The sequence below is a fragment of the Triturus cristatus genome, chromosome 5_2 (genome assembly GCF_964204655.1).
Source record: "Triturus cristatus chromosome 5_2, aTriCri1.1, whole genome shotgun sequence".
Classification (NCBI taxonomy): Eukaryota; Metazoa; Chordata; class Amphibia; order Caudata; family Salamandridae; genus Triturus; species Triturus cristatus.
The window spans coordinates 670415131-670433034 of NC_140588.1; the positions used below are offsets into that span (position 1 = coordinate 670415131).

The 17904-nt window shown below is 40.5% G+C and overlaps 1 protein-coding gene across 4 annotated transcripts in view; it reads left to right on the top strand.

Moving 5' to 3' along the window:
• The window catches only part of DIAPH2 (diaphanous related formin 2), a 3515124-nt gene that overhangs the window by 2961434 nt on the left and 535786 nt on the right, over nucleotides 1-17904 (top strand). For all 4 annotated transcript variants that reach the window (XM_085607750.1, XM_085607751.1, XM_085607752.1 and 1 more), the window contains one exon: nucleotides 6517-6652. In XM_085607750.1, the coding sequence (XP_085463876.1) occupies nucleotides 6517-6652 (136 nt within the window). The remainder of the gene's footprint in view (nucleotides 1-6516; nucleotides 6653-17904) is intronic.

Here is a 17904-nt window from a genome sequence, read left to right on the forward strand (position 1 = left end):
TTGTATATCCTTTTCTGACTCCCTAAGGGGCAAATTATCAAGCCAGGCGATAAAATTTTCGCCGACCTGCCGCTAAAACGGCGATAATGGGCTTGATAATATGCTCTGTGGATTTCCAATTGAAGCCCATGTTAAATGTGAAGGATATCTAACATGGGCTTCAATTGGAATTCCATAGAGCCCATTATCAAGCCCATTAACGCCGTTTTAGCGGCAGTTTTGTGTCGCTAAAGCGGCGATAATTTTATCGCCTGGCTTGATAATATGCCCCTAAGTGCTGCGTTAGAGCGCAAGAATGTTTGTAAATTAACCACAACTGTCTCTAGAGCTGCAGATTATATTGTGGTACAATTAGTGTAAAATAAATATAATTACAGAAAACACCCACTCGCTTGTATTGCCCAATGCATATTAGTTCATAAATTAGATCCCATATTTACACAGCCACAGGACTCCTAAAAAACGCATGAGCATATTGCTATGTAGTCTTTTCTGCTATGAAATAAACTGTTACCAACTTCACAGAACCTCTCAGTTCGAAAGTGCTAATGGTTAAAAACATTGAAGTGTAATCCCTGAACCGCTCAAATGTTAAACGTTTCCATCTAAACATGTTTCGCCCGCCTTTGCTGTGAAGGACCCCTACGGAGCACAGATTGATTTCTGCACCAAGCCAGTCTGCACCTGTAAAAGCAGTTATTTCTCTAATGTAAACAATTTCTGAAATACTGCGGGATGTTTGATGAGGAGCTCACTGTGCTTGTCACAACATTTTGTTCGCATGTGAAAGCTCTTTGCATAGGGAGGGACCGTAGAGATTGGGTTAGTTTGATTATTAATATTCCATGTAACTATTAAAGTTTCTGCTTTCCTTTTTCTCACCCCTTCTTTCTTTACTAATAAACGTAAAATGCATATGTTTTATTGCAGTTCTTGGGCAGATTCTTCTGGCTCTGTGTCCTCTTTCGAATGCTCACTAAGTGCCCGTGCAATGAGATTATGCCCCTGATCAGCTTAAATACCTGGTTCTGTAACTTTTGCACATAAAGGAACAGCATGGCATAAATCATGTATGTAGATGCAGTGTCGGTATGACAGAGGGTTTATGACTCCTCCTGACATGCAACAAAGGTGCTAAATAGCAAAATATAGTCAGCGCATCTGATATATATGTGCATATGTTTTTTTTACCTACCGGCAGTCATCAGTAGGCAGTTATACTTAGGATCTAGTTTCCATGACTTGCTTGTTACTTTGGGTTTTTTGACTTGCTTTTAACTTTGGTGCCGTTTGACGGATCTTCATGAAATCTTCCTAAAAAAGTGCCCCTCTTTGTCTAATTGTGCATGGAAAGTTTTAGGGTGATCTGTCAAGCAGGGGCCGAGAAAAAAGTGGGAGGAGAGGTCAAAAAAAGTGTGTTTCCCACAGCGATTTTTTTTTTTTCATTGGCATTTTCGAACAAAGAGGTTACAATACATTGCAACAAGCCAGCTCGATATTGACCAATATAGGAGCATATATATACATAGTCATAATAGTACACAAATCCCAATAGCAGCATGCGCTTCATCTGCCCTCCACTAGGAGAAGGATTTACATGCATCAATCATTTATTTATTCGCACAAATCAGCAAGTCTCAGCAACAGAATAGTCATGCATTACAGATCTCCGCAGAGAAGGCATAAATTGCATTTGTATATCATTCTTTTAACCACAGGTCTAAAATATTATCGCAGATGAACAGAGTCTAGAGGTAAGTGTTGGGTATTAGCACATCATGCGAGTGGTGCAGTGTGAGTGTCTCCCATGCTTGCTACTCCAGTCGATGACTGCTGACCCTGGATCCAAACTAAAAATGGTTCCCATATGTGACGAGGTCTGGAAGAGGGCGGCATTAGTTCCCAAAATATGCTCAATTGTGTGTGCCCGTATGTAATGTCTCTAACCCACTCTTTAATGGAGGGCACCCGTCTTCTGCCCCAATGGATTGCAACCTGTCTCTTCGCAAACAATAAGAGGAGGGCATGCAATTTACGCAACTTGGGCTGTGTATCTTTAACATACCCTAATAGGCCAAGAACAGGAGATGGGGCTAGTGATGCGCCTAGGATGCTGTTCATTGAGTCAAAAACTAGAAGCCAGAATTCGTCTATTTTGGGACAGTCCAATGCAACGTGTAAGAACGTGGCTGGGGTGTAGCCACAGCGCCAGCAGTTTTCATTTTCTCGTATACCCATGCGATAGAGGCTCAATGGAGTTCTATAATATCTATGCAAATATTTAAAGTGTATCAGCCTCAGCTTGTAGTTCGGGGAGAGTTCTGTGAGTTGCCCACTACAATAGTCCCATTGTGCTTCGGTCAGCGGAGCGTCAAGGTCATCGTTCCAGTATCTAAGGGCCTTATGTAGGTAAATTACATTTACCGATTCTTAAATACCGAATTTTACCGATTCGGTATTTATGAATCGGTAAATGTAATGTAGGTAAATAATTTCCGATTCGGTAAGTGTCGGTATTTTAGAATCGGTATTTACCGATTCGGTAATGGTAACTTGTTTCCCATTGATTCCTATGGGCCAGGAGGCCCATAGGAATCAATGGGAAGCCAGTTACCATTACCGAATCGGTAAATACCGATTCGGTAATGGGGGGAGGCATCATCATGGGTGGCAGGGTGTCACATTGACACCCTGTTGCACCCCTGATTCGTCCATGTGTGCACATGTGGCGCACATACATGCCCTAGGGGCATGTATGTCTGCCACATTGCACACTTCACAGTGCACAAAAATGCATTTTTACACCTATTCGTTATTTACCACCAACTTTTAGTTGGTGGTAAATAACGAATCCCCACACCCACCACACACTCCCCCTACATCTCATTTCTGTATTCGGTATTTACCGAATCGGTAAAATTACCGAATACAGAAATGATCCCCCTACATAGCAAAAGCCTAAATACCGGTCGGTAACGGTATATTTACCGAAAATCGGCCGTTACCGACCGGTATTGGGCTACCTACATATGGCCCTAAATGAGTTAGGTGTCACCAACGGGGCAGTATTCTGCATGTGGGCATATAGGCACGTAATGAGTTTACGGAGAGACGGAGATTTTAGCAACTTATCTAGTGCAGGCAGGGGTGGCGAGGCTTTCGGGAACCCCTCCCAAAGGGCTCTGCATGCTGTGCGCATCCTATGATATAGAAAGATCTCAGTAAACGGTACACCTTGACCCTCAGGCGCCTCAAGGGGAGGCCTAAACTCATCTCCAGGGTACAGGTCAGCAAAAGTCTGAAGGTTCATCTTCTGGGCCAGAGACTTACTCACGCTGTCTTGTATGCAAGGCAGCATTGGGTTTTGCGGCAAAGGGATGGAAGGGGCATACAGCAACAGGATTCCCGCTCTTTTGCGCCGTTCATCCCATGACCAGCACAGGGTTCCGGCAGAGTCTACGTCTCCACGAGGGCGGCGTGCCTTTTGATATAGTGCTACCTTGAGTGGGACTGGGGCCATTACATCTGTCTTGACCGCCACATGGGGCTGATAGGGGGTCGTGTGTGTCCAATAATGCAAAAATTGTGCCTGGGCGCACAGCGCATATAACTGCATATCAGGAGATCCCAAACCGCCCTGTCTCAATGGGAGAGTCACTAGGTCCCAGGAGGTTCTGACCTAACCCCCTGCCCACCACCTGACCAGCTGTCCCATAGTGATATTAGACACAACTACAGCCCGAACCGCTGAATGGAATTACACCAAATTTGGCAGAAAGCTAGCTCTTAGTCCAGAAGGTGACCTTTTTTGTGATTTGGGGTAAATCTATTAAAGGAAAACCAAATTTGCATATGTAGAATCGCAGACCCACTGCAAATCTTACCGATCTCATGCCGTGATCTGATTGGCTGCCAACACTTCAGCCAGGAAGTATTGGCAGCCATCTTGGGACTTGCACTCAGGCGAGTCCCATACAAACACGTAAAAAAGAGGAGGGAGCAGGGTAGGGCCAAAACCCCTTTTTAAAAAAAAAAGGTTTGTGGGGAAATGGTGAAGATTTGTGATACTCTGTGAAAATTGAAGTAAAGTTTTAAAAAACAAGCGCAGTCTCTGGCGTTTGTTTGTATTAGAGCCCCTGGGTGGGCCAGGTACATAGTCATATATAAATAAAAAGGGGAAGAGGCACACGCGGCCCCCTCCCCATTGCCAAACTTGGCCCTGGGGAGCGCTACCTCACCGGGGAAGCTGTTTGTTAGTTTAATTGGCGGGGGCCACCCGGCCCCCCCCCTCCGAAGGATCTTAAGAGTCCCGGGGACCACCACTTCCCTGGGGATTTATTGAAAAATTAAAGAGGCGGCTGCAAAGATCTTCCCCCATTGCCCTAAAAAGCTTGGGGGACCACCACCTCCCCAGGGCCCAAATGAAAGTTAAGGGGAAGGGGGCTGTGTGGCCCTCCTCCCAGGTCATTTTCGGCCCCGGGGACCACCACCACCCTAGGACTTTCTTAATTTTTACAAGGAGGGGGCCAGCCAGCCCCCATCCTGGACCTTTCTCAGCCCTGGGTACCACCAACTCCCCGTGGCTGGCGCTAAATATAGTAAGAAGGGGGACTGGGTGGCCCAACTCCTGGAGCCACTAATGGCCCTGGAGACCGCCACCCCCCAGGGCAGGCTCCCTATGTCCCGGGGTGCCCACCCATGGGACATAGGTGTTTGCTCTCAATTGGCAGGAACTTTGACAGCTCCCCCAAGCGAGAGAAAACAGTAAGTATGCATCCACCTGGCGGGAACAGGAAAACTCCTCCCGCCAGGCTAGGAGCTGACTTTTTATCTGTTTTGCTGCCCGCTAACAAGCAGGCAGGAAAACAGATGAAAGAATTGCTCCTGAACACAGGGAGCAGCTTTTTTGCTGCTCTCTGCATGTAAGAGCAATGCTGGTTCCCTCTGGAGGCAGGGAATTGGGGCTCCCACCTGCGGTCCCCAACAATGGACACTGGGTGCCCTGGGTGGGCTACAGGGCACCCAGATTCAAGTCGCCGGTCCCCAGAGGATTACATGCACACAAGGTCACTGGAGATATTGCCTCGTAGTCCTTTGCACTAGACACTTACCAAACAAGTTAGTACTTATTAAATAACCAGTAGAAAGCTCCCCCGTGGTCCCCAACAATGCACACTTGGTAGACACTGGGTAGATATTTTCAGCAAAACTGTGGTTCCATTCTGGCCCTGATGCTCATTTCACAGAAATGTAACCTCAATGGGAAGCACTTACATTTATAAACGCATCAGGTGCCCGTGTTGAAGCTCCACTTCAGTAAAGCAAAAGCAAAGCAAGTGTGTTTCCTCTCGTATTTCACGTTGAAAAATGATATGAAATAGTCAATGGAGGCGAATGCATCATTGATCTATTGGAGGACAGTCTGATCTGTAGTAACTGTGACTAGTGGTTTCTTTCTTGTTGTCTCCTGGTTCTCCCTTTTAAATACCATAAGTATGCAAATACCCAAAATCCATAGCACCACTCACAGAAACACACAGGCACTCACACAGCCACTCACACAACCACTAGACCCATAGCACCACTCATAAACACATTCCCAGCCCCCTTTCACAGACCCACACAGACACTCACAGACCCACACAGACACTCACAGACACACTCACTGACCCACACAAGCACTTACACACCCACTCACAAACCTATACAGCTACTCACACACAGATGGTTTTTGGTTTTGTACAAGTGATATCTGAGCCTAACTAAAACGTCCCTGTAACCGTTGGTTTTTGTAGTGAGTTTCTAAGGTTTTTTAAATTCTATTTTCTAACTTTAGTGAATTTCGATGATTTTTTACATTATTTATATATATAAATAGAGAGAAAGCGCTTGAGATATGAGTCATAACCAACAACCGTAATATGGGTCTCTATTGCCATCTTGCCATCAAGGGGTTCTTCTGATGACATTTACAAACCACAAGGCTGAGTGGTTTATAAAAGTCGCCTGTACCCAACATAGGACAATATTACACATATTTCTGGGTATAAATTTTTATACTACAATTTATATTACCCGATTCATTAATTGATTAATTAGTACTATTTAGAAAGATTTATATATATGTGTGTGTGTGTGTATATACACACACACACACACACATAAATGTACATATATATAATTAAAGGTCTATTTTAATCAAATCTTTACAATTAAGTGAATATGTGGGGATAGACCTATTCTCTCAGATTCTGAATCTCATATACCTTTGCACTTCAAGGTGTAGCATCACTGCGCCTCCTTTTTTAGGTTCATAATGCTTTTCCCACCTAAAATAAAGAGAAATTCGAGGATTTGAGAAAATAAATATAGTCAGAATAACCCCTTCAAATGCCCTTGAATATTGCTCCAGGCAAACCAAACATGCACATAAACAAGATTTCAAAAAAACACTTGTTCGCCAATTTACAGTGCATAAGTAATAGAGGCAACCTCTGTTTATCATTTCCTATGCAGGAGGCCGTGAAAGAAAATAACAAGAGGAGAGAAATGGAGGAGAAGATCAAGCGAGCCAAGCTGGCAAAGGAGAAAGCTGAGCGAGAGAAGCTGGAGCGACAGCAGAAGAAAAAGCAGCTCATTGATATGAACAAAGGTAAGGCAGGAGTTCTTCCCAGCGGTTTGAAGTGTGGAAAGGAAACACAATCTAGCCTCCTCCGGTGCTGCTGGTAATGGCTAAGGTAAACAAAGTAGGCAGGGTAAAGAACGGCGAGGCAGCTGAAGAATATGTCATCTGTTTTTATTAGTCCTTTCACTTCTCAAGTAGCCCTCCTTGGCTTAGTTTATATTTCATACTCCCTAGTCGATGTTGCTCAGTAGAGAAACATTATTTTACAGTGCAATTTGCCTTTCATCTCCAAGGAGTGTATTTTCTCTGCTGACCATTGGCTACATTTTTTATTATTGTATTTGAAAGACTATAGTGCCAATCAAAACCAATTATAACACAACATTGAATTTCAAGGGCTCGTGCTTATATCACGATTCTAAAAAGCGTGCATAACATGTTACACACAACATAGCATAAGCGCTAGGAATGCCTCTGCATGTTTGTCAGCTCCTATTATAATGCTCTAGGCCTGAGATCAGGCAGTGTGTGGCACTGTGGGCTTCTGTTGATATTGCACATCTCATCGGTAATGAGCGTGGGGACCTCCAAGTTTGTGGTTGTATTTTGAAAATAAGGATTTCCTTTGGATTTTAAGTGTACTTATCTAATGTTTCAGTCAGATGGAAGTTTCTTGCTTTTGCACACGAGTGTCCATTTGTACAATTTCACTAGATATAAATGCCATATATCTCCAGTCGCTGTGGTTCTGACATTTTGTTGGCTCTAAACAGACAGGATACCTTAAGGGCCTTGACATATAAAATAACACTAATTAAAAAGATTAAAAGCCTAATTTAAAGACAGCAGTAGCAGTCCTTATGATATGTATGAGATGTACGTAAATGGCATTTGAACTAATCCATTTGATATCAATTGAGGGGCATTTTGCTCATAAATACCAAATGGTTATAACATGTTGCCTAGCAACCAAATGGCCACAGTGTTTACACAAGCACCCGGTTATACGGCTTTGGTTTTTCTGGACAGAAATAAATATACCTCAAAATAAATGTATTAGTCTTCCCTGTTACCTAGTGGAGTCACATCTTTTGATTGCCTCTGAAAGAAAATTATCATATCATTGAAACAGATGAGAACATGTTTGTTCCTACTGGACTGAAGTAATCTAGGCTTTCTACTCAGCAAGTGGGCACCTTGTTCTTCAAACTCTCATGACCAGGAATCCTGCTACAATTGAAAAAAGAGCCCTTACCTACACCATCAGTTTGCCTCCTTCTGTGAAAGAGATTAGCGTGGACTGAAAGTAAATCTAGTGAGATTTTGTTGGTCACTTTGCTGTAAACCTAGAAGTAAGATTTCTTTAGCAACAGCTTGTAATTGGTACTCTTTCACCACAGAAGATTGAAACCCAGTATACAGCAGCGCTATGTTGGGTACCCCAGAAATTAAGGATAAACCCTACTCTTGAACAAGAGGCCAGTTTTATCTAAACTGTTACTACTAGATTTGGGCTTTCCTGTTTCAAAATTAATCTTAAGAACAGGTGCCACAGTCTTGCTTTGGCTGCTGTTGTTGTGCCCTGCTAGCCTTTTGTTGAATGTTAATGGGAGTCCTAGTGTGGCTTTGTAGTTGTGAGAGCCAAGAGAGCTCACCAGATAGAAGATATAAAAAGCCTGTGGTTCTTATTCTCTTTTATTGATTGTGCCAAGGAGGTCCAAACCATGTGTCTGCTTATTCATGCCTCTTTGCTTTGCAGGTAGTCAGTTTTGCTGTACCTTGACTGCACATCTTTTCTGACTGGTATTTTGATATTTGTGTGAAGTAAACCCAGCTGCAAAAAGAAATTGCAAACCTTTGACTTAGCTTAAGACTTAGGTTAACCTTCTTCCTTATTGAAACTAAAAGAAAAAGCTGCTGAGCTCTGCTGTACCTGAGCCTGAAACCGACTGACAAGAGGAATCTGTGTAAGCGCCTCTAAAAGAGACCTAACCAAGAAAAGTTTCCCATCACATTTTATGGCCTTGACTTGGGAATTGGCCAACAAGTGACATATTTTTCCCCTTTATTGTTTTAAAACACCAGAGAAGTTTACTATGAAAAAATGTATACTTTTTCCCATAGAGTTTTCCTGGTCAAGTTATTAAATAGTGTCCTGCCTTCTCAAATTAATAGCCCTCTTTCTTACACTGTACACAAGTTACCAGACTATTAACAGTCAAGAATAACTTTTCCCAGATTTAGAGATAAAACTATATTTTTAATTGCAACTATATTGAAGGCCTTCTGCCACAGGCTGATGTACACAAAAATGGAGACACTAGCAGGTATTGATCATCTAATATCTAGTGGGAGGATGATGTCTTCAATAGTGAGTCAAAGAACCATGAGCCTAGGTTAATCATAGTGCTAAAGGGTATGCAGTGCTACAGGGCCTCCCTAATTGACCTGACTCATGACATTCCTTTTCCTGAACTTCTGAGGCAGACAAAATCTTTCACAGATGAGTCCGTTGTTGGATTACATTTGCCGCACTTGCATGATCAGAAAAGCCAGTGGCAACTTCCCTCCAAAACGATTCCATGGTGGCATACCCCCTGAGAATGTGGGTGTGGATATGATCGACAGAGTTAAGACTTTGCTAAGAAAGTAATTGGATTCATGACATTAATTTAGTCTATGACTCTTGTTTCATTTTTGAAGGATACCTATTGAAAATGTGATACATGTATACGTCTGATTATATTGAATATATTGAACGTACATTAATAATCCCTTTACTTAAAAAAAATAGATAGATTATGACTTGTCTGCATTACTAAATACAATTTTCTGCCGTTTTCAGATCAATTTTATTGAAGGGTAATTAAACCATCTCAATAAATACATTAACACATTCAAATAGAGCTTTCAGTAGCTAAAAGGTGTATCACATTTATAAAACTCCTAAAACATATAATACAGTTCTACGGTGTAAATGATAAATTATATTTCATCAAGCTACTAATCTTAATTAATCTTCAAGTTGTTTCTTTGGAAGATTCAGAGCTCTTAGTGTCTTATACAGGCTCTTTCCTTTCTAGTTGTTGAAGTGCAGAGCCAAAAAATCTCACTAGATGGCAAACCAGTTGAACATCGGCCCCTTTAGAGCACTTTATCATTACTTGATCGATTTCCTTACTGACTATGTGATTAAAATATTAGTATGGTAAAGCAATTGAGGGTAGAAGTAGTTTAAATGTCTCATATGTTGTATCTTAGTCCCACAAAGTCTGTAACAGTTGCAGAGGTATTTCTTTTTTCTTCGTTTCATCCAGCCATCACCGCAGCATTAGGAAGAAGATAAAAACAAAACTGCAAAAATGTTGTCTGTATAATTGGTTTAAGGAAGTTTTGAAGGTAGGGGTGAGAAGTCAGGCTGCAAAAATAGTACATCAGTGCCTCTCACCTTTTTAAGCTCAACAGTTGTTTCTATGTTTAATCCATAGCACAGAAGCAAGAATGTTTCTCCTGCCATCAAGTTGTATACCCATTGAAGGTATCCCATTCCTCAAACATTTCCAGATTGTGCAATATTATAATGAAGTTAATACATCACAGCTGAGGAGGCGGCTGTTTATTCACTTCATGATAGATTAAAGATTTCATAGATCCTTCTTCAGATGTTTGCAAGAGATAGTAATAGTTTAAAATGGCATATCCTGCATATAGCCCATGTTCAGTAATCCACACTATAATCGTTATCGTGCTACAAGCTAGAATGGGTGAGGCGAAAAATTAACCTTATTGCATAACTCATTATCCTTTCCATACCAACATTCAACTTCTTTCCAAATAAAAGTGCTCAATAACTCCCTGCATGAACGAATTAGGATGAAAAAAATGTTAGGATGGAATTTACTACTGGACTGACTTTACCGATTTGGGTGCAACTTCCTGAGGTTGTATTGCAAATAGGATGCTTTTAGATGACAACTAGTTAGCCTTACAATGTTACCGCAGGCCCAAGTTTTCATATAGTAATGTCTGTTCAAATATCCTGCCCCCATCTGCAAGCTCTATTTGTCATGGGTTGTGCCTTTACAGAGTATTTTTGTTTTATTTATGTTCACCATCCAATTCTTGTAAATATTGTCTAAACGTAAGGCATGAGGCTAGGGTTGCAATCCTTTTGTAGTGATATCTTGTGTTGCTGTGTCATCTGCATTTGGGCAAATGGACATATCGACTGTGTGTAAATGAAATAGCAGTGTTGAGCACACCCTTGCTTGAGATCTTCACCTTAGATACCTGGTAGCTGTTCTTGTTATTGCTGTCACCTTGGATGTTCAGTGCCTTTATGCAGTGAAGCCACATACATATTTTTACAGGCAGAGCTTTGCACACTTCCTTGACAATTTTCTGCTCTTTTTGGATTGCGTCCTCTGATCTCTCAAGGTGACTTTATTATCAGTCATTCAGATGTGGTGTCGTATGGTACAGGACATCTTATAGGTCTTCTCTTTGGTGAGTGATTTTCTGATGACATCCAACCCCTCATCAATCATCCTCTCTGCTATTTCTTTGCCTTTGGCCTCCTTCTCACCACTAGCCAGCTGTTTGGTACTCATCATCCTTACTCATTTTGTATAACTGACTCCAGCTGCAAAATATTTTTATTTGCAGTTTTTTCCTATGGAGCGCAATCTCGACCCAAAGGTGTTGGAGCGCTTTACATGAGCACCATTTTCATTACATGAGGAAACATTACTTTATTTATTTTTTGGCACAAGGAGATTAAGTGATTTTCCCAAAATCACAGGATGTTGAGCCATCACCAAGACTGGAACCTAGTGCCCCAGTTTCAAAGTTGGCAGCTGTGGCTGTTATGCCACTTCCTCTCCCATGCATTTGCAATAATATAACAACCCGTTCAACTACAAGACAGGGGTTTTCTAAACTCAGTGGGTTACATGAATAATAAATCAGTAATCGCTACCGACAAATAAAGTGGCATCTGTAAAATATATCATGCTCTAAGCTATTTAAGAGAGCAGCAATACAAAATAACACTCCTTGCAAGCATCAGATATTGAGAAAACAATTCTTAAGCTTTCTGTTTTTAAATTTCCGAATTGTTTGATGTATTTGGTGATCTCAAATACATACAATATATTGGTTACTCAGTGAGATTTGGGTGGAATTCCAACAAGGTGAAAACGACATTTAGTTCTACTAAACTAGATCACCGCTCCACAGCCTTACGAAGTGATCTGGAAGCACATGAATTGACAGGGGGTTTGGCATAAAAAGTCCAAACTGGATTTATACAAAACCAAACGTGATGTTAATTTCCTGGTCTTGCTGTTCTTTTCGTGAATAAAATTGTAGCATGAGTTTCCTTTTCCCCATTTCGAGCAATACATTTTTGCAATCCAGATTAATCATTCCTCTTCATGCGTATGTATGAAGCTCAAACTATCTTATGCTAAATAGATTGTTCTAATGGAATTGCAATAATGAAACTTCCTTGCACCATTACAATTTCCCTAGTACTTCTGTTCAACTTGCTCTCAACAGCCCATTTTCAGATACATCAAGTCAGCATAGTTCACAAAAACAGTTTTGCACTAACAGACCAGAAAGGTAAAGACATAGGGGGTCTTGATTAAATGTATGCAAGGATATAGCAAAGAGTAAAATACACAGTTATTCTAAAGTCCTAGGAAGTTTAGCATTGCCTGTAAATGTAAATCTAGCAGTCTTATATCTCAGCCTAAATTGATCGCAGACAGAATTATTAAATACATGTTCCACTAAGCACTGCATGTCTCTTTCTAAACCTAGGGTTATTCATGAACATTTACCATTCCTACTTGAATAAGATATTTGGTATCTTGGAAAGCTTTATCTCTTTTCATTTCCCTAAACTTGTGACTAAGGCTAGGCAACGAATACTTTTGATTTTCAGAAACCATAAATGGATCTTCCCTATATCAAAATGTTTTTAATTTTTACATATAGCTTGGGTAAAGCAGTTCTTCTCATCTAATGATGTTTTATGAAGCATGTGAAATTTGAAACATGCTGAAAGACGCTCATCTTCATTTTGGGATGAAAATTGTTTGCCAAGCTTTCCTTCTGACACTGCACTACTTTGTAGAAAGGAAATATCAACTTCATTACATCAACTGAAATTACCCCTTTCTGTTGTATGCCCAGGTTGGCTCTGCCAATCATTCTGCTTTGAATACTTGCACCAGTTATTGTTGTTCACCTGATTTCTGCCTTCAGTTTGAAGATGGACATAGAATAGACATGGACTATTGGTCTGTTTGCCTGATGTGTTAAGTGAGAACAGGTGCACTATTGTTGATAGACTTATGGACCTCATGCTGTTACGGAAGAGCTCTTACTTTTCCTCCCCCTCTATGTGCCATAGCCTTCAACTTAATTGCAAAGTAATTGCAGAGTGGATTGTTAATAGTTTTAAATGACCTCTAGTAATGTACTGGGTAGCTGACAATCAATCATGGTATGATGTGAGCTCCCTCGATTTCACTTTTAACCTGAGTGAAGTTTTGGAATGTAAACTATACACAGAATCATATATGACATGATAGGAGTAATAGCAATGCTCCATTAGTGTCTAGCAACTTCGTGCAATGTATGTAATATCAAAAATGCTTCGGTTTTGGAGCACACAATTCTCAATTATCTACATTTTTTAAGTGGATGAGTGCATATCAAAAAGATGCTTTGTAAGGTTACAAATAAAATGTAATTCATCATGGGATATGAGTGGGAAGGTTAGCACGTTCTCATATTATGTGATAAATCCTTGTAAAAACGGATTATAGAGCTTCTAGAAAACATATATAGAACATTCAAATCTTCAGTTATGTTTCACCATTTACCAGTTACTAAAATATCTGTTCATCTGGATTAAGATAATAGAATCCATTTTGTTCCAAAGCACACTTTTTGTTCATGAGTAGCCAAGGCCCATTCAGATATCAAGCCAATTCCTTAGATACGTGGATCTGTTTCCTTTTATATAACTAGACCTGACGAGGTCCCTGTTGATATATATAGATCCAATGTACCACTATGGGCCCCACCCCTAACAAATGTATTTAAAAAATCCATAATAGGCCAGCTTCCAGAATCGTGGAGTAAAGCCATAATTTTCCCTTTATTTAAAAAGGGCAGTAGAAGTCAGCCCACCTACTACAGCCCTATTTATTTAATGCATTCGAACGCTGATTTCCTCAGATGGCTTATCCTGTCTCCACTTGAAGAATGGGCAGAGGAACATAAGATTCTCACCAAAGTCCAGTTTGGATTTCGCAATGGGATAAGCAAAACTGAGCAATGTCTGAACCTATATTTGGTAGCGGTAAAATATGTGCTAGCAAAAAAGGGGGCACTCCACCTTGCATTCATGGACCTCTCTAGTGCATTCGATCTGGCTCACATGTCAAAGCTCTGGGATGTAATGGAGAAATTGGAGGTTGACAAAGACTTGCTACTATTGATGAAACACCTCCATGCGGAAACTTCACTTTCAATCTGTTATGGGATCTCAGGAAAGAGAACTACATCTGTTAGGACTCAGAGCGGTGTCCATCAAGGATGCATTTCTGGCACCCTTCTGTTGTTTGTTGTGTATCAATAATGTCAACAAACATCGACTTGACTCAGGGTCTGATATTCCAAAGATGGATAACCGCTATATCCCAATTTTGTTGTACGCAGATGATGTGGTGCTCATAGCAAGAACTGAAAATATCCTTCTAACCCTATTGAACTCTTTTTCCTCCTTTATGGAAACTTTAGACCTGAAAGTCTATCAATCCAAATCTTTTGTAATGACATGCGGCCCATTCAAAACAAAGACTAAGAACTATAGACTGGCGGTCAAGGTTGGGTGGACAAGTGCTCTAATCTATTTGTACATTTCTTTCAATTCGAACTTGACATGGTCACCCATGATAAATTTAAGAAACCTCCACTTCAGCACAGCAAATGACAAAGTGTTTCGATTTGCACATAAACTGAGACAGAAACCAGTCAATGAATTTATCACAATTTATAAGATTAATTGTTTACCTGTGGTCTTGTATAGGGCCAGTATCTGAGGCTATTCGAAATCAGAAACTCTCCACAGTACAGATAATTGTTTTTTATGCAGACTATTTTCAGTCCCAAGAAGCCCATCCTTGATCATAGGACATGAGGAAATAGGCCTAGCGTACATGGAGGATATGATCGAGGTCGCCCATCTGATCTGATCTGATCTTGTGGATTAATTGCTGGGACCTCGTCAGAGCCTTTTTAGCAGACTGTTTATTATTGGATAATGTGTATCCTATTCCATAGTTCGCATATGTTAAACAATGTCTTATCTTGTGGGGCTGCCAGAGATGTTTAAAAATCCCAGATTGAGCACAATGAGCTGTATAGACCGTATTAAACAGCGTTCATTGGAATAATGTCTGAAGATAATATGGGGACAGGAGTTATCCATGACTAGCGTTCTTGATCATCCCGTCATTTCTACTTCTGAGGGACCTGAATCATCTTTATCACTTATAATGCAGCCTAGACAAAATTTGTATTAAATCAGTTTCAGGCTAAACACTGTGCACTTTGTCATTACTTTTCTTACACGGCAACATTTTTTAGAACTCTACCACCTTGACCCTGCGATGGTGTTTCTAGGCAGAGCACTTGTCACTTTATGCTTTTTGCCGTTTATTCTCTTCCGTGCTGCTCATCTTTGGTCCCAATTTCACGACAGACTACATTTAAACGATATAAATTAGCCCTGATAATTCGTCAGATACTGGATAGTCACGATCTGTTTTGCTGTTTTAAACTTTTTAAAGAAAACAATTCGGCAGGCAAAGATGTAAATCTGGTGTATGCATATAATGAGTTTTTACTGTGTAATGTTTAGATGTTACATTGTACCCTTTTAGCATACGTATATTTAATGTGTTTAATGGCTGTTTTACTGCCAAATACAGTGAACTGGAACTGGAATATCGATAGTTTCAAGTGATAAAGACTAAAAAACCAAATGTAATTTTTGCAATTTTCTTTCATAGATATATGTGGATGTTTTATTACTTTTCCACGTCAGAGCAACATATCAACAGTTTCAAATTCACCTAGGATTTCTATTGTAAAAAGTAGTTTATTCCTATTCTTGTATTGTGCTGACATTATTTTAACATTTCTGAAGGTATTTCGATTTCTGAGCCCTCCCAACCCCCACCAGGCCTTGTACCAATAACATAAGCAGCTGAGCAGTGAATTAACCGTGAACTCTGACCTTCGCACTGTCCTCAGTAGCCTGATTATCATCCTGACCCATTTCCAGAAGCCAAGACAATCCCATTAAAGTACTATGCTTTAGTCACCCTTCCCTGATGGAAGGTTTGATAATGTTAAGTATATTCATTGTATTCCAAAACATTGTGCTCTCAGATCCTTGAGATGCTTGTCCCCAAATGGAGCTTCTTGCATTTTCCTCTTCAGTGGTGTACTCATTCTCTGACAATCTGTCAATCAAGATGATGCGAGGGAAGGGGCGCATCAGGCAGCCGGTGTACGCTGTAAAGTTGAAGCAGTCACAGCCAGACCCAACAGATCATCTTGAAGGCAGAGTTATCTTTTAAAGCACTAAATTGACCGCCGATATTTGTCTCAGTTTTTGTGATTTGAAGCATCAGTTAAATGGATCTGCGGCTCCGCTGCTCATGTTCAATTGTGTTCACCGGTACATTTCAGCGCATAACCTGGCAGGGGGTGCACCAGACTTTGAGAAACACGGAGGGCATTCTGCAGCAGGGAGTGGAAGTAATGCGACCGCTGAAAAAACGACAATATAAAATAATGCCTTGCCCAATACAGGAAGGGTATGATGCAAGACGTTCATCAAAACTAATGTGAGAGGCTGTGTATATTTTGGAAAAACTGTGAAGCTTATTATAATGATGATCCTTTGTAGAACGCAAAATATGAGGACTCTTCAGTGCTCTGAGTTTCTTTCCAACAGCAATCAAGAAAGACTACTGATTATTTTTCCAATACTTTTCAGACTAAATGGTATTCTGTGTTTTAGCGAACTTGAAAGTTGTCCAGAGTTTACTAACATTTTCTTCAAAGTGAATATAAAGGCACATTGCCACTCAACTCACCAAGTGCTCCCACCCTCACGCAAACGCCACCCATCACCCCTTGTATTCCTACTCATTTCTCTTTTCCATTGTCTACTTTGATCGAGGCAAAACCCTCCTACACAATCTTCCACCATCGCATGCAATACTTGACATGACTATCTTTATTCTGTCTGATAAATGGGACAATATTCTTGTCACATGATTGTTTCTAATTTCAACAGTTTACTTTCCACGGGCTTCATTCTGTACATCTTAAAAACAAGTATTTGCAAAGCTAATAGGTCTGGATTTGCCAATTTTCGTTTTGCTCTGTCATGGTTTTTGCAAAACTTTATTGTTGGGGAAGCTGCTAGACACTTAGCAATCTAAAAGAGTTGGTTAAAGGCAAACATATTTTTTTGTGTTTAACAAAGCACACATTACCATTTTAGTCCCTGGCACTGAAAGGAACTACTTTATGGGTGGGCGTGCTCCTTTTTAAATGGAAGCATGGCATAACTCACAGTGAAGTCAGCCACTGGCTGAAACGGGCTGACCAATTGCCCCATGATGCAGAAAGAGTTAAATAGAGAGGGCTGGAAAACAGTCAAATAGAGAGGGGTTTATAACTAGTGATAGATAGAGAGATATAGAGAGAGATAGATAGATAGATAGATAGATAGATAGATAGATAGATAGATAGATAGATAGATAGATAGATAGACAAGTAGATAGGTAGATGGATAGACAGGCAAACAATAAAATAACATGTAAATAGAAAGGCAGGCAGATAGGTAGGTAGATAGACATATAGGTAGGTAGACAGGCGAGATAGGTAGATAGACATACATATAGGTAGACAGGCGAATAGATAAATGGGGTTGAACAGATAGACAGACATATAAAGAAATTGGAAGAAATGGCACAGCTTCAATTAGAAATATAATAGTTCAATGCCTATATAAGCATAACATACAAGAGCACTGAAAGCAAACTAGAAAGTCATACAAGCAAGAGATACAGCTTAAATTGGCGTTCAAATTTAACTGGAGTCCTCAATTAAAATGCACACCAGCATGGCAAAAAGGAGTGCAATTATAACCGCACCTCATTACGTGCATACTAAAAAGA